General features: G+C 50.1%; 1 protein-coding gene across 2 annotated transcripts in view; it reads left to right on the top strand.

Moving 5' to 3' along the window:
- The window catches only part of BRI3BP (BRI3 binding protein), a 28,028-nt gene extending 7,299 nt beyond the window's left edge, over positions 1-20,729 (top strand). Inside the window, exons 2-4 of one of the 2 annotated variants that reach the window (XR_009604039.3) lie at positions 4,797-4,899; positions 15,857-17,112; positions 18,923-20,729. Coding sequence is in view for 1 of the 2 variants with exons in the window: in XM_060612073.3 (XP_060468056.1) it covers positions 4,797-4,899; positions 15,857-16,278 (525 nt within the window). In the remaining variant the exon portion in view is untranslated. Of the gene's footprint in view, positions 1-4,796; positions 4,900-15,856 lie in introns of both variants that reach the window. The other variant, XM_060612073.3, reaches the window with a different exon arrangement.
- Positions 20,730-21,599: the final 870 nt, after the last annotated feature.

Here is a 21,599-nt window from a genome sequence, read left to right as displayed (position 1 = left end):
AGAGCCCGACGCGGGGCTCCATTTCCCGAACCGTGAGATCAGGACCTCAGCCGAGATCGAGAGTCACACGCTCTATACCCACTGAGCCACCCGGGCTCCCCTCTTCCTCTGCTCTTTATGTCCACAGCGGCTTCTGTGGCGAAGTTGGGCCTTGCCCTGGAGGCAAGGCCACGTTCACGTTTGGCTGGGTGTGTTTCTCGACCCCCGCGGGCCGGTGGTGGGAGAACCGTTCCAGGCTCCGGGCCGTGTTGTGACCCCCTGTTAGTGGCTGGGGCCGCCCTCCCAGTGCCACATACTGGGCAGCTCGAACAGTAGGAATTTACTAGAAAACTGAGACCCTGGTGTCTCTCCATGGTGTGCGGGCAGCTGTCTTCTCCCTGCGTCCTCGCGGGGTCCTTCCTCTGTATGTGTCTGTGTCCCCGTCTCCTCCCCAACAGGTCCCGTTGGCTTAGGGCTCAGCCTGGTGACCCCGTTTTACATTTCTTGCCTCTCCAAAGGCTCTGTCATCAATTCCAGTCACATTCGGAGGGCCTGGCGATTAGGGCTTCGACATAGGAAATCTGCAGGCACAAGGTTCATCCCCCTGAGGGCTCCCGGATGCCCTTCACAGGGTGAAGTGGGCCAGGGTGTCACAGGGCCGTATCCAAAGCAACAGCACCAGCCCCCAGGGCCCAGGGCGAGTCTGTCCTGCTCCTGGCTAGAAGGCCAGCAGTGGGCCCTTCTCTGCTCTCAACCTCTCCTGCCCAGACCAGTTTCCGGGACGGGTCTGTTCTTTCTCCTGAGCAATGCCAGTCACGTTTGGGCCTGAGGGTTTCCCAAGGATAGCAGGTCTCCGAGCACCTACCTGGAGACCAGTGTGGGTAGGCGCTGAGACAGAAGCGTCCTTAGCCTTCTGCCGCCCGGGCTCCCGGTCTGTGCCAGCACCACGCGGAGGCCTTTACAGGTCGGAACGTCCAATCCTGTCTTTGCCCCGTTTGACAGCTGACAAAGCTGAGGCACAGAGAGGTTCAGCAACGTTGAGCGGCCGTGTCTCTTCCTTCCAAAATAGCTGTTGCCTCGCACCCCTCCTGGGGGGCTCAGTGCCATCCGAAGGACCCGATACCCTTTTCTCACAAAAGCCTTGGCGTTCCTTCCTTCTTCCTCCTTCTGAACAAATGGTAAAGCCTGCTACCTGGTTTTACCGACAAACACGCACAGATCGAACATACTTTCTGTGAGAGGACACACAGAACAGGGGTGCCCGTCAAGTGGAACGCTATCGGCCACCATAAAAAGGAATGAACTACTGAGTCCTGGTACAACAAGGGAAATGTTATTTTGAGAGAAAGAAGCCAGACGCAAGAGGTCACCTGCCGTATGATTCCGTTTGTATGGAAAGTCCAGGAAAGGCAAATCCGTGGAGACAGACAGATTAGTGGTTGCCTAGGTTGGGGAGGAGGGATGGGGGTTGGCTGCTGATGAGTACGGGTTTGTTTGTTTGTTTGTTTGTTTGTTTCTTTCTTTCTTTCTTTCTCTTTTTTTTAAGACTATTTATTTATTTTGGGAGAGAGCCATCGAGCAGGGGAGGGGCAGAGAGAGGGAGAGAGAGAATCCCAAGCAGGCTCCGCGCTGTCAGCACAGAGCCCAACGTGGGGCCCGATCCCACAAACCGTGAGATCGTGACCTGAGCCGAATTCAAGAGTCAGACGCTTAAATGACTGAGCCAGCCAGGCACCCCCTTTTTAAAAAAATTTTATTTTATTTTACTTTTTCTTTTAAGCAGGCTCCACTCGGAACGTGGGGCTCGAACTCATGACCCCAAAATCAAGAGTCGCATGCTCTACCGACTGAGCCAGCCAGACACCCTGTTGTCTTTTTGTTGTTTTTTGTTAGTTTTTTGTTTTTTTTAATTTTTTAATTTGCATCAAAGTTAGCATATAGTGCAACAATGATTTCAAGAATAGATTCCTTAATGCCTCTTACTCATTTAGCCCATTCCCCGCCCCCCCCACAACCCCTCCAGCAACCCTCTGTTTGTTCTCATGAGTGAAGTTATATGATTTTTGTCTTTCTCTGACTAATTTCACTTAGCATAATACCCCCCAGTTCCATCCACGTAGTTGCAAATGGCAAGATTTCATTCTCTTTGATTGCCGAGTAATACTCCATTGTATATATATCACATTTTTATCCATTCATCCATCGGTGGACATTTGGGCTCTTTGCATACTTTGGCTATCGTCAATAGTGCTGCTATAAACACGGGGGTGCGTGTGTCCCTTCAAAACAGCACATCTGTTTCCCTTGGATAGATACCTAGTAGTGCAATTGCTGAGTCGTAGAGTGGTTCTATTTTTAATTTTTTGAGGACACTCCACGCTGTTTTCTAGAGTGGCTGCACCAGTTTGCATTCCCATCCCTGTTTTTGTTTTTGTTTTTGTTTTTAATGCCAGCTCTTCCATTGTATATTTTTTTACCCTCCCATTTCAAAATAGCTTCATCGAGGTATAATTCACGTGTTCTACAATCCACCCCCTTAAAGTGTACCGTTCGGTCCTCGTTAGTCCGACCACAGAGCTGTGCAATCACTACCACAGTCGATGTTAGGACATTTCCTCACTGCTAAAAGAAATTTTAGCTATCACAGCCCCTGGCAACCAGCAGTCGACTTTCTGCCTCTGTGGGTTTGCCTCCTCTGGACTTTTCATACAGATGGAATCGTACGATATGTGGTCTTTTGCGTCCGGCTTCTTTCCCTTAGCATCGTGTTTCAAGGTACACTGACGTGGAAGCTCATGGTAACTCATTCCGTTTTATGGCCAAACAACATCCCACTGTATGGATGGACCAGGCTTTGTTTCTCCATCCGTCAGCTGATGGCCACGTGGGCTTTACGTGTACAAATCCCTTTAGTGTGATGACCTAAGGAGAAAAGGATGATTCCTTGCAGGATGTGCTCTGGGGTCAGGGCTCAGTGCGAGTATGGGATGTCGGTGGGAATTTTGACCATTTACTGTGTGCTCGAGGCATTTCATATGAGTATCCCGCTTAATGCTAAAATAACCAGTTGGGGTAGATACTAATACATGCATTTAGTTAGCGGGAGCTCTGATACGTATTATATGTGTGTATACACACACACACACACACACACACACACACACACACCCGTGGCTACGTAGCTAGCAGTAAGAAGCAGAGCTGGGATTTGAACCCAGGCCCTTAAACTCAGCCACACGCGCTCTCAGCCAAGCCACAGAACTAGCACGGAGGTTACTGGAGTCCTGTCTCTCCCGGTGGCTGATTCAACCCTGCTCTCTTTCCCCTTGCGCCCTGGAGCGGTGATCCAGCCCTAAGGTCTGATTCAAAATGCTGTAGCCAGGGCTCCTGGGTGGCTCAGTCGGTTAAGTGTCTGACTCTTGATTTCGGCACAGGTCGCGATCCCATGGTTCGTGGGTTCGAGCCCCACGTCGGGCTCTGCGCTGACAGCGCAGAGCCTGCTTGAGATTCTCTCTCTCCCTCTCTGACCCTCCCCCACTTGTGCCCTCTGTCTCTAAATAAATAAATAACTTAAAAACAATAGCCATTTCACTCCAAGGCATTGATCGCCCGCATGTGAGCCAAAGTGCACAAGTACAGGGCTCCCCTGTGTCACTCCCCTTTGCTGCAATAGCGTGGGTGGGAATAGCCTAGGTGTCCATGGGTAGGGGATCGCTCAAACATCTCTAAGGAGAACAAGGCAGCTCTGTACGGTCTGAGGCAGAGTGTCACGTGAGAAAACTGTGCATAGTCACGGGCGGTTGGAGGAAGAATGTTTGTCTGCTGCTACTCCCCCGGCGCATCAAAGGGAAGCCACAGAATAACGACAGAGCCTCCAGAAGGAGATTTGCATTATGGGGAGTGAGACGGGAGGGTTAGTTTTCACTGACTTCCCGTTTGCAACTTTGAGTTTTATACCATGTGTACAGAATAGCACTTATTAAAAATAATAACCGGATGGATGAGACTACACCTCATTGAGCTGTTCCTCCAGCCTGGTGTTTCTCTGGAATCCCCTGTAGAGATCAGGAAGCCCTCCGAGGACCCGGGTCCTTAAAGCCAGGTGGACGTGGGTCTCTAGGGTTTCCCTCATGCCCAGGAGATGTGATACAGCTCACATGTGAGAGCCACCGCCCTCCCACCCTTCCTGTCCCAGGAGGCAGCACCCAACGTCCAGGCGGAATGGGAGGGGGCGGAAACTCCCACCATTTAAAAATGAGAAACCAGGGGCGCCTGGGTGGCTCAGTCGGTTAAGCGTCTGCCTTCGGCTCAGGTCATGATCTCGCGGTTTGTGAGTTCGAGCCCCGCCTCGGGCTCTGTGCTGACGGCTCAGAGCCTGGAGCCCGCTTCCGATTCTGTGTCTCCCTCTCTCTGCCCCTCCCCCATTCGTGCTCACACACACTCTCTCTCTCTCTTTCAAAAATAAACATTAAAAAAATAAATAAAAGATAAAGGTGAGAAATCAGGCAGAGAAAAGAAGGAGACCTTGAGCTTGACGTGGGCAAGAGGGCTTCAGGAGAAGTCAGAGGTGGATCAGCTTTGTGGGGACCTCCTGTCTCCCCCTTGGCCCGTGGAGGAGGAGGCCTGACCAGATTTCGCCCAGCTCCTGGCCTACCAAGCTCATGTCTGTGCCCAGGCTACTCGGCCACTCCTGCTGTGTCCTTCATCACTGGCCGCCTCTGTTTTCCCACTAACGCGTAAACCAATGGGCCTGGCTGGACCAGGAGAAGGGCGCGTTGTCCCAGTCAGTGGTAGTGACCACTCTCTTGTTTTTGCAGTTCCTGACCAGGCTGACCGAGAGGTTCGTGCTGGGGGTGGACATGTTCATCGAAACGCTGTGGAAAGTTTGGATGGAGCTCTTGGATGTTCTTGGACTTGATGGTACGTGGTGCTGGGGGGAAGTCATTCATTGAAGGTGCTGTTTTATTCGAGTGGTTATCAAAGTGTGGACGCAGTACCCATGATGGGTGGCACACAGGACCCCTTGGTGGGGGGGTGGTAGTGAGGACACAAATGAACACTTAAAAAAATTTTTTTAAGGTTTGCTAATTTATTTACAGACAGACAGAGACAGTGTGAGTGGGGGAGGGCCAGAGAGAGAGGGAAAGAGTCCCAAGCCAGCTCTGCACTGTCAGCACAGAGCCCGATGTGGGGCTTGAACTCACGAACCGTGAGAACGTCACCTGAGCCAAAATCAAGAGTCGGATGCCTCCCTGACTGAGCCCCCCAGGTGCCCCACAAATGAACATTTTTTATTGTGATAGTTGCATAAAGAAATGGCCCGTCAAAACTGAGATTCACAGATGCTGTTTAGGGTAAGGTACGTGTGGGTAGGGCTGATTCGTCGGCCCCCAGGCAAACTGCAAAGACCAGAGGTGGGGCCTCCGGGGTGTTGGGACCCATCACAAACTCCTACCTACAGTTATTTAGGCACAAAGGGATTTCATACAGAGCTTGAGGCGGTCCCAGAGCCGTGCCTAGAACGCTGCCAAACTGGCCTGCCATGGGAGTTGCTGCTCTGTGCGGAATCAGGAGGCTACTGCTGGAACGGTTGAATTCAAGGACTCGGCCCTGGTCCAGGCTGCCACCTCTCCCGCCAGGAAGTCTGCAGCCGCCTGTGTTGAGGCCCCAAGACCACCCCCAGGTTCGGTGAATCACCAGGAGGACTCAGGACTCAGTGTTATCGTCATGCTCACGGCTGTGATTTATTCCAGTGCAAGGACACAAAGCACCCTCAGCAAAAGGGGACAGGCCGGTGGGAGCCCCACAGGAAACCCTAATTCCACCAGCAGCAATTTGTGGTGACGCGTGTAAAGTCGTCATCCACCAGGGAAGCCCGTTAGAGACGCTGCACCCAGGGTGTTTCTTAGAGGCTGGTCATGTGGGCACCTTCTGCCCGGCACCTGCCAAAATTCCCGACACCCCGCGGGAAAGCAGGTGGTCAGCATAAACCACAGAATGTGTGCAAATAGTCCAGGCACAGGGAGCCCCCATTATCAGGGAATGGGGGGAAGCCCCCTCCACTACCTGTGTTCTTTCCACCCCCCAAGCAGATAACTCAACTCTCTGTGAGTTGACCAGGCGTCCCACGAATTGAACTGAATTCTGAGCCCGGCTACCTGGAGGTATAATGTCAGAGCGAGCCCACGGGGTCAGGGCTCATCCCGCAGGACTGCCCCTCCTCCCTCTTCAGATACCAGTTGCAAGCCCCCCCGTGCTTCTGACCAAGCAAGTGGCTCTAGATCGGAGGTTCCCCCTCCTTGGGTTTGATTAATTTGCCAGAGCGGCTCACGGAACTCCAGAACACCACTTACTAGCTTAGCAGTTTATTGCAGGAGGATGTAACTCAGGAACAGCCCGATGGAGGAGATGTTCGGGTGCGTTCTGTAGGAAGACGCACGGAGCTTTGGTGTTCCCTGAGCTCCCCATCCCAGAAGCTCCTGTCAGGTTTTTGTGGTGGCTCTGTCACACGGGCACGATTGATGAAGCCATTGGCCGTCGGTGACTGACTCAGCCTTCAGCCGCTCTCCCCTCCCTGGAGGTCAGGGGATGGGTCTGAAATTCCAACCTTCTCCTCACGATGGGTTCTCCTGGTCCCCCATCCTCAGGGCCTGTCCAGAGGTCACTGTGTCAACACATACTCAGGTGTGGCCGAAAGGACCCTGTTAAGAATTAATCCAAAGGTTCTAGGAGGAGCTCTGTGCCAGGAATGGGGACAAAGACCAAATATATATATATATATATATATATATATATATATATACACACACATACGCTTTTTTTTTTTTTTTAACGTTTATTTATTTTTGAGACAGAGAGAGACAGAGCATGAATGGGGGAGGGTCAGAGAGAGGGCGACACAGAATCTGAAACAGGCTCCAGGCTCCGAGCTGTCAGCACAGAGCCCAACGCGGGGCTCGAACTCACGGACCACGAGATCGTGACCTGAGCCGAAGTCGGCCGCTTAACCGACTGAGCCACCCAGGCGCCCCACATATACTTCTTATAAATCACTGTATCACACTCCAGAAACCCAAGTTCCCAGATGTCAGCCAAGGGCCATATTAATCCTTTCCGGCACCTCTTTCTAGAGAGCAGACTCAGGCCTGCCGTGTTAACCCGTTCCTGCACACTTCCTAATTCCGTGTCCTCTCTTGGCCCCTTGTGGTTCCTTCTCAACAAACCAGCCAGGGTGATTTTAGTTTTTATTAGTTCTTTTGTTGCACAGAGTGATTAAAAAAAAAAAAAAGGATCAGTCAGGTTAAGTCGTTCACCTTAAAACTGCCCAGTGACTTCTGTTGCTCTTGGAATTGACACAGGGCTCCCACGGGGACCGTCGGCTCCAAGGATCTGCCCAGCCTCCCCACCCAGCCCCGGCCTCCGTCCTGTCCTCGGACACATGTTTGTTTCCTTTAGGTGTTCCCCACTGGGAGCAGGCCCTCAGCCCTTTGTCTGCTCAGGTCTTTCCCATCCTTGGGTCTCTGGTACATGACACCTCCTCCAGGGAGCCCATCCTGACTACCCTATGTACAGGGACCCTGTCCTCACGCCTACAATCCCTTGTCAGCTGTAATGTTCCGCAGCTTGCACACGTGTGTGTATATGTTTATTGCCCATATTTCTTCCGGAATCAGCTCCTGTGAGCAGGGTTTTGCCCATCTCCCCCAGGCTGCACCCTGCACCTCACTCTGCCTCTGGTGGACAGGGTCCCGTCATTAATAAAAGTTGGAGGACTCTTGGCCCCTCTGCTTCGCTGCTGGTGGGAGTTCACTTGCGTCCCCCCAAAAGTACCCCAAAAGCTCCAGTATCTATGAATGTGACCTTATTTGGGAATGGAGTCTTTGCAGATGTGATCAAGTTAAGATGGGGTCTATCCTGGATTAGAGTGGCTCCTAAATCCCACCAGACAGTGTCTGGTGTCCTTGTAAGAAGAGGGAAATTGGGACACAGAGACAAACACACAGAGAGGAGATGGCCCTATGGACACGGAGGCAGAGACTGGAGGGACGTGGCCACAAGCCAAGGGTGCCTGGAGCCCCCAGGAGCCGCAAGAGGCAGGAGGGACTCCCTCTGAGCGCTCAGGGAGCACGGCCCTGCCCACACCTTGATTTCAGAATTCTGGCCCCCAGCGGGCAAGATGACACAGTCCCAATGCTCTAGCAATGCCATTTGCAGCCTCCTGGGAGTCGGGCTGAGCCAACACACAACCCAGATACGGCAACTGTGTGCAATCCCGCTCGGAATCCGTATTCGCCACTCGCCCAGATTGTTAAACTCTCGGTATTTCCATCCCTGGCCAACAAGGAGCCCCGGAGAAGCAAACCTGATTGCAAAAAGTTGCATGCAGCTTGGAGCGGAAAGCTGCGGTGGAGACAGCCTCCTGATTACCTGGGAGGGGACCAGAACAGAGTCATTCCGCAGAGGCCCCGCATGCTTGCGTTCGTGGGGAGGGCAGCTGGCACGTTCTGGAGGTGAAAGAACCCCTCCCACGTCATGTTCTCCCCTTGTATTTGGCGCATAAACTTTGAAGCATCCAGAGGCCTTTGGGATTTTCAGCTTCTGCTTAGAAGTCTGAGCACGCAGGAGGCTTTACGGGAAATAGCGTTCCGAAGTTGGATGTTCTGGTGCAAAAGGTCTCCATGAGCACAATCCTCTAATTCCTGTCTCCAGAATCTCTCGGGGTACCGGTTAAAGTGGAGCCTCCTTAGCCAGAGCCGTCCGGTACAAAGAGAGCGCCAGATGATGTCACATGCTCTAGTTACCATGTTAAAAAAAGTAAAAAACCGGCGACGCTAACTTAATAAGGTATTTCGGTTAACCCGAGAGATTCAAACTCCTGTCATCTCAACTTGTGGGAAGCGTGTGGCATTATTAATGAGGCGTCTTTACATTTTGGGGGGGGGGTGTGAGGCCTTCGTGATCCAGCCGTGTTTGACACAGCACATCCCACTTCAGACCTGCCACGTTTCAAGCGCTCAGTGGCCACACATGGCCGATGGCTCCCATAACGGACACCGTGGCGTTGGCCTGCTCTAGACCCGGCGGCTCAAGTCACTCTTCCGGGAAGGAGTTGGAAGGATGGACTTAAAGCCTCGTCCCTGCATCAGGCGGTTTACTCTGTCTCCGCCCTGTCCTCGCTGCGGGACCCGGGGCAAGTCACCTGTGTGCCTGAGCCCCCCCCCCCCCCGCCCCCGCCCTCCATGTGGAAAACGCTACGTATCATCAGCACGTCGTGAGGACCAGATGACAATTTGTGCGGAGCCATCAGAGCAGCGCGTGGGCCCGCGGTAAACACCTTGTGACCCCTTCACGGCTTACGGAGGGGATCCGCTGCGAAAAGTCATTGTCAGGCCGCTGTGGGACCCACCCAGGCTCGATTCCCCACGCCGAGGGCCGTCTGTGTCTGGCTGCACACACAGCCGGCTTTCCCCTGGCTCTGAATCGGGGTGGACCCCTAATCCGGTAGGACCGGTGACCTCGCGGGGAGCTCGGACCCAGCGGCCCCGGGGAGAAGGCCACCTGAAGACCAAGGTAGAGTCAGGGGGATGCTCCCACGAGTCAAGAAGACCACGGATCGCCCACACCCCCCCCCCCCCCCCGAGGCTGGGGAGGGGCCTGGGACGGGCCGTCCCCCGGCGGCCTCAGAAGGCGCCACCCTGCCGACGCCTTGACCTCAGACTGTTGTGCGAATACGTACGTACGTTCCCGTACGTACGTTCCCGTCGCCTAAGCCGCTCGGCCTGTGCTGCTTTGTTGTGGCAGCTCCGGGAAGCGGATTCAGGCAGGAGTGATGAGTCGCTCATGTTCTAGGTGCGATTTTTAGGGCGTCTGGCGAGGCACACTGCTCCTTACCCCCCTCGCTGGATTGCAGCGCGGGTTTCAGCGAGGTCGTGCCTGTGTCAACATTCTCGGCCCTAGTCCTAGATCCACCCCCACCGAGGGTCCTTGTCCTCGCTGGTCACCTAACTCAGCCCCTTGTTACCCTGATAATAACACGTGGTATGTAGCTTCAGATATACATAGGCTAGTCCGGTGGTTCTCAAAGTATGCTCTGAGGAACCCTGGAGGGGGTTCCTGAGGCCCCTCAGGGGAACCGTGAGGTCCCCCCTTCTCCAGCAACCTGTGTGAGGCCAGGCATTCAAGGGATCCTTCGATATATCAATTCCACGTTGATAATATGTTGCATATGTTGGGCTAAATATCTTTTTTTTTTTTTAAGTTTATTCATTTATTTTGAGAGAGAGAGAGAGAGATCACACCAAGTGTGCATGTAAGTGGGGGAGGGGCAGAGAGAGAGGAGAGGCAGAATCCCAAGCAGGCTCCTCGTTGACAGCAGAAAGCCCCATGCCGGGGCTCAAAGCCACCAACTGTGAGATCGTGACCTGAGTCGAAATCAAGAGTCAGACACTTAACCAACTGAGCCACCCAGGCGCCCCTGTTGGGCTAAATGTCTTAATGTTAATTTTGCCTATTTCTTTTTTGCCCTTTTTAATGTGGCTACTAGAAATATTTGTTTGTTTTGTTAATCATTCATTTATTTATTTAAAGTAGGTATTTTAAGTGTGCCTGGGTGGCTCAGTCAGTTAAGCGTCTGACTTCGGCTCAGGTCATGATCTCACTGTTCGTGAGTTCGAGCCCCGCATCAAGCTCTGTGCTGATGGTGTGACGTCAGCTTGGGATTCTGTCTCTCCTTCTCTCTGACCGTCCCCGACCTGTGCTCGCTGTCTCTCTCAAAATAAATAAATGAACTTTAAAAATAAAATAAAACAAAGATTTTATTCTTAAGTAATCTCTACACCCAACACAGGGCTCAAACTCACAGCCCCAAGATCAAGAGTTGCATACTCTATGGACTGAGCCAGCCAGGCGCCCCGAGAAATGTTTAAAATCTATCCGTGGCCCACGTTTGTGGCTGACATTCTGTTTCTGTGAATTCAAAACCAGATATGAGGATCAAGCTCTCTCCTAACAGCCCAGATATTAAAAAAAAAAAAAAAAAAAACCAACACAAGAGTTGTAAAAATGCAGAACATCTCACTGTTTCCATCATCGGGATTTTTTGGTTCTGTTTTGGAGATCAGTTATTCTTCTCGAAAAATATATTATTTGTGTTAGCCTGTAATGGGTCCCTTGTTATTTTTTTTCCAAATTTTTATTTAAATTCTAGTTAGTTAACATATAGTCTGTAATACTGGTTTCGGGAGTAGAATTTAGTGATTCATCACGTATTATACCCAGTGCTCATTATAACAAGTACCCTCCTGGGACGCCTGGGTGGCTCAGTCGGTTGAGCCACCGACTTCGGCTCAGGTCAGGATCTCGCGGTCTGTGAGTTCAAGCCCTGTGTCGGGCTCTGTGCTGACAGCTTGGAGCCTGGAGCTGCTTCGGATTCTGTGTCTCCCTCTCTTCTGCCCCTCCCCCACTCACGCTCTGTCTCTCTCTCTCTCTCTCTGTCAAAAATAAATAAACATTGAAAAAAAATTAAAAACAAAAACAAAAACCAAGTACCCTCCTTAGTACCAATCACCCATTTAGCCCACCCCCCACCCACTTCCCTGGGTTCATTGCTATTTCTAAACGAATTAATAATAACAATGTTTAAAAATTAATTTATATTGGGGCGCCTGGGGGGCTCAGTTGGTTAAGGGTACAACTCGTGAATTTGACTCAGGTCATGATCCCAGGGTCTGGGATCAAGCCCTAAGTCGGACCCCATGCTGAGTATGGAGCTTGTCTAAGATTCTCACTCTCTCTCTCTCTCTCTCTCTCTCTGCCCCTCCCCCTCCACCTGCACACAATGCTCTCTCTCTCTAAAATAAAAAAATAAATAAAAATAAATAAATTAATTAATTTATATCTTTCGCTTAATTTTTCCGTGAACCCAAAACCCCTCTGAAAAATTGAGACTACTTAAAAAAAGAAAATGTTTGGGACGCCTGGGTGGCTCAGTTGGTCAGGCGACTGACTTCGGCTCAGGTCATGATCTCGCAGTTCACGAGTTCGAGCCCCGTGTCGGGTTCTGTGCTGACAGCTCAGCGCCCTGGAGCCTGCTTCAGATTCTGTGTCTCCCTCTCTCTCTGCCCCTCCCCTGCTCACACTCTGTGTCTCTCTGTCTCTCAATAATAAATAAACATTAAAAATAATTTATAAAAAAAATTTGTTTAAGAAAAATTAGCCTGGAAGTATGAGGTATAGTTAAGTAGAAAATCATAATGAAATTTGTTGTTGTTGTTTTAATTTTTTTTTTTAGCATTTATTTATTATTGAGAGACAGAGCATGAGCAGGGGATGGGCAGAGAGAGAGGGAGACACAGAATCTGAGGCAGGCTCCAGGCTCTGAGCTGTCAGCACAGAGCCCGACGTGGGGCCTGAACTCATAAACTGTGAGATCATGACCTGAGCCAAAGTCGGATGCTTAACCGACTGAGCCACCCAGGTGCCCCATTGTTGTTGTTTTTTTAACATTTTTAACATTTGAGAGACAGACTATGAGTGGGGGAGGGGCAGAGGGAGAGGGAGAAACAGAATCCTAAGCAGGCTCCAGGCTCCCAGCTGTCAGCACAGAGCCCGACGTGGGGCTCGAACTCACGAACCGCAAGATCACGGACTGAGCCGAAGTCGGACGCTTAACTGACTGAGCCACCCAGGCGCCCCATAGTGTTGTGACTTTGAGAAGAATGTTTATTCTTAAAACACGAGAGCCATCAGAATTGGAAAAGAAGACGTAAAATTATCTGTTTGCAGGTGGCATGATTTATCCATAGAAAATCCTAGAGACTCCACGAAAACACTGTTAGATCTGATCAATGAATTCAGTAAAGTTGCAGGGTGCAACATTAACATACAAAAATCAGCAGTATTGTTATACCCTAACGATGAATGTATCTGAAAAAGAAATAAAATGATCCCATTTACAATAGCATCAAAAACAATAAAATACTTAGGAATAACCTTAATCAAGGAGGTGAAAGATAAATCGTAAGACATCGACGAAAGGCATCGGAGACAGCGTGAATAAATGGAAAATTATCCCATGTTCATGGATTGGAAGAATTAATGTCAAAATGTCTGTTATTTACCCAAAGCCATCTGCAGATTCAGTGCAATCCCTATCAAGGTTCCAATGGCTTTTTTTTTTTACAGATGTGGGGAAAAAAAATCCTAAAATTTACAGGAAACTGCAGAAGCCAAAGGAACAGCCAAAGGAATCCTGAGAAAAGAACATCACACCTCCTGATTTCAAGTTGTATTATAAGCCTTACAAACCAAAATAGTAACCAAAACAGTAACCAAAACAGTATAGTGCCAGCATAAAAACTGACACGCAGACCAATGGAAGAGAATTGAGAGCCCAGAAATAAACCCCAGGGATACGTGGTCAACTAAAATTTGACAAGGGAGCCAAGAATGCTCAATGGAGAAAAGACGGTCACTTTAGTAGATGGTGCTGGGAGAACTGGATATGCACGCGTAAAAGAATGAAACGAGGCCCCCTACCTTATACCACTCACAAAAATTAACTCAAAATGTATGAAAGACTTATTAAATGTAAGGCCAGAAACCATAAAACTCCATAAAGCTCTTTGACATCAGTCTTGGCAATGATTTGCTGGATTTGACACCAAAAGCAAAAATAAACAAGTAGTACTACTCAAACCCAGAAACTTCTGCACAGCAGAAGAAACCATCACAAAATGAAAAGTACCAGGGCGCCTGGGTGGCTCAGTCGGTTGAGCTTCCGACTTCGGCTCAGGTCATGATCTCGCAGTTCATGAGTTCGAGCCCCGCGTCGCGCTCTGTGCTGACAGCTCAGAGCCTGGAGCCTGCTTCGGATTCTGTGTCTCCCTCTCTCTCTGCGCCCCCCACCCCCGCTTGTACTCTGTCTCTTTCTGTCTCAAAAATAAATAAAAACATTTTTAAAAATTTTTTTAAAAAAAGAAAGTACCTATGGAATGGGAAAAACTATTTGTAAACCACGTATCTATTAAGGGGTTAATAACCAAAATCTATAAAGAGCTCCTACAACTCAATAGCGAGAAACCCACAGTCTGATTAACCTGGAGGTTAACTCTTGATTTCGGCTCAGGTTATGATCTCACGGTTGTTGGGACCGAGCTCCGTGTCGGGCTGTGTGCTGACAGAGTGGAGGCTGCTTGGGATCCTCTCTCTCTCCTCTTTCTGGCCCTCCCCCAACTCGTGTGCATGCTCTCTCAAAATAAATAAGTAAACATTTTTTAAAAACCCAAAAGAACAGATAGCCAACAGTTACATAAAAAGGTGTTCAACATCACTCATCGGGAAAATGCAAATCGAAACCACACATTATCTCGCACCTGCTGGAATGACCATTATCAAAAAGACAAGAGTTTACAAATGCTGGCAAGGACGCGGACCGAAAGGAGCCCTTCCTTGTGCACTGGTGGTGGGATTGTAAATTGAGGCAGTGAAGAAGTGACACACACACACACACACACACACACACACACCGTGGAATGTTATTCGGCCATAAAAGAGAAGGAAATCCTGCCTGCCATTTGTGACAACTTGGATGGACCTCGAGGGCATTACGGCATGTGAAACAAGTCAGAGAAAGACAAATACCTGATAATCTCACTTATATGAAGAATCTTAAAAAAAAAAAAAAAACCAGCAGGGGCACCTGGGGGGCTCAGTCAGTTGAGCGTCCGACTTCGGCTCAGGTCACGATCTCACGGTCCGTGAGTTCGAGCCCCGCGTCAGGCTCTGTGCTGACAGCTCGGAGCCTGGATGGAGCCTGCTTCGGATTCTGGGTCTCCCTCTCCCTCTGCCCCTCCCCCACTCATGCCCTGCCTGTCTCTCTCTGTCAAAAATAAAAATAAAGTTAAAAAAAAAAAACAGCAACAACAACAACTCATGGAAAAAGAGATCAGATTTGTAGTCAGAGGTGGGTGATAGTGGGTGCGGGAACTGGAATAAGAGGGTCAAGGTACAAATTTCTAGTGATAAGATAAGTAAGCCCCGGGGGTGTAATTTAGAAAGTGAGGACTGCAGTTAACTCTGCTCTATGGTATATATGAAAGTTATTAAGAGAGTAGTAGATCCTAAGAGTTCTCAGGACAAGAAAAAAAGCATTTTTTTTCTTTTTTTTTTTTTTGTATCCATATGAGGTGATGGATGTTCATTAAATTTATTGTGCTAATAATTTCACAATCTATGTAATGAGTCATGCTCTTGAACTTATACAGTGCTTTTTGTCAGTTATATCTCAATAACGCTGTGTCAGTGTTCACAGGTAGGTGGTTAGGCAGGGAGGTGGCTTTGCAGCATGAGGGCCTCAGGACCGAGGCACCGTCCGTCTTATGGCTTAGGTGACTTCCCTTACCTCATGGCCCAATATAGCCGCTCCCACTCCCGCCATCGCATCTCCATCGCAGCAGGCAGAAGAAGAGAGAAAGGGCACATTCCTGCTACTTTTAGGAAAGACCCCACAAAGCCACCACAAAGTATCTCCTTGCCCAGAGCTTAGTCTCGGAGTTTCAAGGGAGGCTGGAAACGCCTTCCTCCTAGGCAGCCACGCACCCAGCCTACACCTGGGCGTTTGCTACCATGGGAGACAGGAAGGAAGGAGATAGAGGACGGGCTTGTAAGCTCTGCCCTGCCACGAAAGGTGTTTTCAACTCAGGATGCGGCGGGTGGCCTCGGAGGGTGCCCTGCCTTCCCCCAGGGCTTCGCGTGAAGGATAAAGAGGCCGTGGACTTTACACGCGTAGGGCGGAGACCCAGCGCACCCCCGCGCCCCACTTGCAGAGAAGCCCCCGGCTCGTGCTGACCCGCCGCTGTCCCTCTTTTCTGTTCCGCAGTGTCGAACCTGTCCCAGTATTTCAGCCCGGCCTCGGTGGCCAACAGCCCGGCCCGCGCCCTCCTGCTGGTGGGCGTCGTCCTCCTGGCCTACTGGTTCCTGTCTCTGACGCTGGGCTTCACCTTCAGCCTCCTGCACGTGGTGTTCGGCCGCTTCTTCTGGATCGCCCGGGTCATCCTGTTTTCCATGTCCTGCGTCTACGTCCTGCACAAGTACGAGGGGGAGCCGGAGAACGCAGTCCTGCCCCTGTGCTTCGTGGTGGCCATCTACTTCATGACCGGGCCCATGGGCTTCTACTGGCGCAGCAGCCCCAGTGGCCCCAGCGTGGAGGAGAAGCTGGAGCACCTAGAGAACCAGGTCAGACTGCTCAACATCCGCCTCAACAAAGTGCTGGAGAGTCTCGACCGCACCAACGGCAAGTGACAATCAGCCGGCCGGCCGGGTCCCCCCGTACCAGCGCCCTGCCTCAGGAAGCAAAAAAGAAGAAGGAAAAAAAGAACAGCAAACCCCAAGCAGTCCTAATAAACATTCCCGAGCAGGAACCGGGGGCGCTTTGCGAGGGTATTTCCGGCCACGTGTCAACCCCTAGGACACATTCCCAGAGGAATGACAGGATCGTGTATGCGGAACTACCCGCCGAGGGTCGTTAGTGGGGGAAGAGATATTTTTTAAAACAAAGGATATAACCATATTAGCTGTATGGTAAGAGTTTATCTGTGCATAGTGCATAAAGTTAATTTTTTCAAGCACTTAAATACATCTTTTGTAAGGTTTTTTAATAAAGGCAGATCGAGTCAAGTTTAATAAAACTTTACACTGAGGGGAAGAATATGCTAATCGGACATTTTAGACGAAGAGTTCCAGTGTCACTGTTTGTTGTCACGGCATAGGGATTGGTGGGTGAGGTCTGTGTGCATTCTTCTCATGTTCCAAAACCGTGAACTTCGTTTTATGTCATTTTGGTTGACGGTGACTTAGCTGATAGATGTCGTTGTTTCTGGATGTGGGTGGTTGGGGTCCAGGACGAAACTAAACATCTTCTGGGTCCTCGTGACCCCAGCCAGGCCCCCGTCAATTATATTTCTAAATGGAGAAAGAGATCGTTATTCATAGCAACCCTGAGATCGTTTGTTTTTGTTTTTGTTTTTGTTTTCCCTTTCTGAACTTTGATGTATTTTAACCTCCGCGTTTTGTAAGGGAAGATCCAAGGACCAAGCAAAGAAATGTCTTTGGAGTTCGATGCCGAGAGCTACCTGGGTGAGTGCCAAAACTCCCCCTGTCCGGAGTCTATCTGATGCCCCGGTATCACCATTTGCCAGCTAGACCTGTAGAGAAAAGGTACGCTCTCAAGGGTTTTTATTTGTGTCACTGTAGTGTGGGTTGACTCAGGACCTCGGAATTAAAACAAACTCTAGCAGCTAATAACATTTTCAAGTCTCTTGCTGCTTATCAGGCATTCTCAGGAGCAGTAAGCAGCAATAAACACGCCTTGGAGAAGATCCGAATTATTTTTCCTGAAATTTTTACGACACACGTGTTATGTGCTTTCTGAGTGAAGTCTGTGGTGCCCTCATTTTCGGCGGTGCCTAGGGGCAGAGAGGGACATACCGGGCAGACAGCGATGGGGGTCCTCGACAGGGGCGCCTTGCGAGGCTGGATCAGGGGTCGATGCACGCGGCCCAGTGTAGCCCCCCCCCCCCCCCCCAGGCCTGTTGGTAAGCATCAGGCAACACATGAACAAGGAAAGGGAGGTCTGGCTGCCACAATCCTTCCCTGCCCACCTACGTGCCCCGGCGGCCCCCCGACAGAGCCTCTGTATGCAGATTTGCAGAGACCCCCCCACCCCCAGTTGGATCAGGTAGAACCAAGACTCCACGGTCCACCCATCGTTCCGGAGAAACACTCAGCTGTCTGCTAACTCCTGTGCGGTTTCCGTGAAGTTTTACTGCTGGATGCAAGTATCCGGAAAACCGGAGCGGATGTTTCTGAGAATGTTTACGAAACCTCTCTGTGTGAGGTGCACGTAACGGGACCCAACCTTTGCAGCATTCGGTTCGCTTTCTGAAACGCATACGTGTTTTCCGAGGTCTGCCCCGGGGCAAACCTTTCTCCAGGGGCATTTGGAGCCCGAAGCCGTTGCAGTCAGAATCTTGGAGGCAAATCTCTTTTAGCACAAGGGGTATAAGAAATAGCCCCGGGGAGGCCATCCCGGCCTGCCTTCCTCTTGTGCGTTTGGCTCTCGTGCATCGGGCGTGTTGAGATCCCAAAGCATTGCTTTGCTCGTGCTGGCCAGGGCAGAACTGGCGTTCTCCGCACACAGCTTGTAAGTCCTAAACTGTCACTGGAATATCCCCTCTGTTCCCCCGGCCGCCTTCCCCCGCGAACCCTGAAAGGCACCGTGCTGTGTTGGGGTCAAACCGTTTTCACTTCCGGTAAACCAAGGGAGGCGCATGCACCTGGGCACTGGCGCGCGGAGGCTGTAAGCAGCAGGTAGAAATCGCTGTTGGTCACATGCGCTGTTTCCACCCCATTAGCCAAGGGTTGGGCTCTCTGAGCCCAACCTTGCAGTTTCATGCACTGCGATGAAAGATGGCTGTATTTGTAATGAAAGCACCTACAGTTAAAAAGGAGCATCACTTCAGGGCAGAACATTCTTTGGAATTCTGGTAGAAACCGTGGACGTTCGGTCTGAACAACGCCTGCTTTTTAACGCATCCATTTGACTTTTGTTTTGGGGCCTCGTCTTAACCCCGAATAGTTGGGGATTTCGTTTCCTCTCTCTCCGCTCCACGGAAGCTTGTTAGGGTACTTGGCCTTTCCCACTACTCCCCGTGTCTTTCTTTTTTCTCTCTTTTGTACATGGGAAAAAAAAAAATGTATTTTTGTACCACATCTCATACCTGGAAGAGAAACCTTTTTTTAATGTCTTCCGGGTTGTAGGACCTATTAGCGTGACACTTCATATTCAGTGTGATCTAGAAAACCCTGACAGAAACGACCGTGGATGGGTTCGAATTAAGACTCTGTTTTCTAGAGATCTTAAACTCGACTAGTTTTTATTTTCCAGTGCCTCAGTAACAACCAACGCCAAGGACAGAAAAGGAAAAGGACCGGCCATCTCAAAATTGCTGGACTTGAGTGGATCTTCTGGGGTCTGTGTCCAGAGGGACCTGTTCCCTGACGTGCTGGTGAAGACGCTTCCGTGGTACGTCAGCCCTCCACAAAGGCATTCCCCGTACCGGTCAAGATCAGCATCCCCTGGCTTCCGGGGAGGGGGGTGGGGGGTCTTGGCCTCATGTTTCCGTGATAACCCACATCACTTCTGGGGGCAAAACGCAGCAACAGAATTTCTTGAAAGCTGCTCTTGTGAATTGTGCCGGGGTCTTCATTTACGAAGGTGACCTGGGTGACAGCACGGGGGCCAATCCCATTGAGAGAAGGTTCTCGGCACGGTTCCCTAAAGCACCTGGCCGCAGCATGCCTTGCAGGGCCTCGCGAAGCCTCACACGGGGTCGGGACGCGGAGTGGGCGTGTGTCTGGACTCCGTCACCGCGGTGGGAGGAAGCAACGGGTTTGAACATGCCCTACCGGGTGCCAGGCGCGGACGTGCAGGTTGGGGGGCAGTGGTCGGGAGGGTTGTGATGTGACTTTGCACGCCCGTGAGGGCTGGCTCGGGGGGGAAGGCGTAAACCACCTTGATTGCCTGTCTGCCTCCGATTCAGCGGCCTCACGGACAGCTTAGGAAAAACACGCCAAAGCCAACGCATCACAAACACGGTTAATACGCCTTGTCGTTAGCGGAAATTCTGAACCGTTTCATTTCTGTGCTTCCTGGTACTCCCCAAGATGCTTTAGGTGAAGGACGTCTGGTAACTTCTCCCTGACGGGGTTCGAATTGCCCGACTGAACCCAAAAGCCAGCTTCGGCCATCCAGCTGGCTTGTGTTAGCAGGAATTCCTAAGGCCCTGAGGTGTCACCCCCTCGTCCCCAAATCAAAATAGTAATGATAATAGATCTCCATTCCGCAAAGTTTTGTTTACGGTCCTTTGAGTCTTGGACTTTTTGCCCCTCACTTGTGAGTGGTGAGTGATAGAATTATCTATTTTTTGCAGGGTCTAGCATAGTACCCTTAAAATGAGTAACGGACAGCCGTCGATAGGATATACAGTCTCTGGGAGAAGCAGGCTTTGTTCAGCGTCCTGAGTTTTTTGCAGGAGACACGGCAGGACCAGTTTTTTCCCCTGTGGTGGCATAAAAAGCTGATGGTCATTTGCATCGTTTACGGGAAACCTGTGGCAGCTAACGGTGTCATCGACCCTATGTCCCCACGTCTTTTCGCAGATTTCAAGGTTTTATTGTGGTGTCAGCTTAACATTCGCATGTGTGTTCAATCTCTGGGTACCGTGCAATTCAACTGATTTCTTGTGATGGTGACGGTGATTTGTGCTCACTTAAAATCCAGCGAAGCAATCCTTTATTTCCCTCTTAACTGGGAATCATACTAGTGAGGTAACCGTGTCCATTATCGAACAGTGCGTTCGTGATTGAGTTCATCCTGTGTGTATCTGGTTATAAATTTTATGCAGCATTTGATTTCACGCTTAATCTAAACCCATCTGATTTGAATACGCTGGTGTGTGTGTGTGTCTGTGCTGTGTGCACATTTTAGTTGCCTAAAGCCTTGGGAAACTGATTCTGTGCGTGTCAAATGGAGATCTGAATGTATAAGGCTTCTTTTATTTGCAAAATGCTAAATACATTCCTCTTATTTATTAAATCACTGGCTTTAGTGTTCTGTAGAGATATTTGTAGACCGATTTCAGAACAGAATGAAAATATTGTGAAAATTGCGGCTCAATAAACGTTTATTGTAATTTCGTTGTATGGGCTTCCTAAATATATGTCATCACTCCTAACCGAGCATTTGTGGAATTTCCCCGACTTTGTGTTGGTTGATTCTGTGATTCTGTTCCCCGGTCTGGGAAATCAAATAACCTTAACGTGTTGGAGGTAGGTAGGGCCACCAGATAAAACATGGGATGCCCAATTAAATTTGAGTTTCAGATAAACAACAAATACTTTTTAAGTATACATATATCCCAATCACTGTATGGGATATATATATATATATACTAAAAAAATTTTTTAATGTTTATTTATTTTTGAGAGAGAGAGAGAGAGAGAGAGAGAGAGACAAGGCATGAGTTGGGGAGGGGCAGAGAGAGAGAGGAAGACACAAACTCAGAAGCAGGCTCCAGGCTCTGAGCTGTCAGCACAGAGCCCGATGCGGGGCTCGAACCCATGAGCCATGAGATCATGACCTGAGCCGAAGTCAGACGCTTAACCACCTGAGCCACCCAGGAATATACATATACAAAAAACGTATATTTCAAATTTAACCAGGAAAACTATTTTTATTTGCTAACTGGGGCAACCCCAGGAGGGTTTTGCAACACATGTAGACCCTTCCCCCCCCACCCCGAACTGAGATGCTCTCCTGGGTGCTAAAAATTATTTCCTTAGCAAATATTCAGGAGCAAATGTAACATCAGAAGAGTCCGATGAAACACACTTATGACCCAAAAGTACTGCTCCTGGGCGTGTGAGTTATTTGGAGGCCACCCGGGTGACCGGCCCCTGGGAGAGGGAGCAGGTTAAAGGTAGGGAACCCACACCACGGGGGACAGAACAGCAAGTTAGCCACAACAGCCGCGTCGGGTCAGAAAATAGGAACCACGCTGAGA

Source organism: Panthera onca, chromosome D3, assembly GCF_046562875.1.
Source record: "Panthera onca isolate mPanOnc1 chromosome D3, mPanOnc1 haplotype 2, whole genome shotgun sequence".
NCBI lineage: Eukaryota > Metazoa > Chordata > Mammalia > Carnivora > Felidae > Panthera > Panthera onca.
This window is presented reverse-complemented; position numbering and strand designations above follow the sequence as displayed.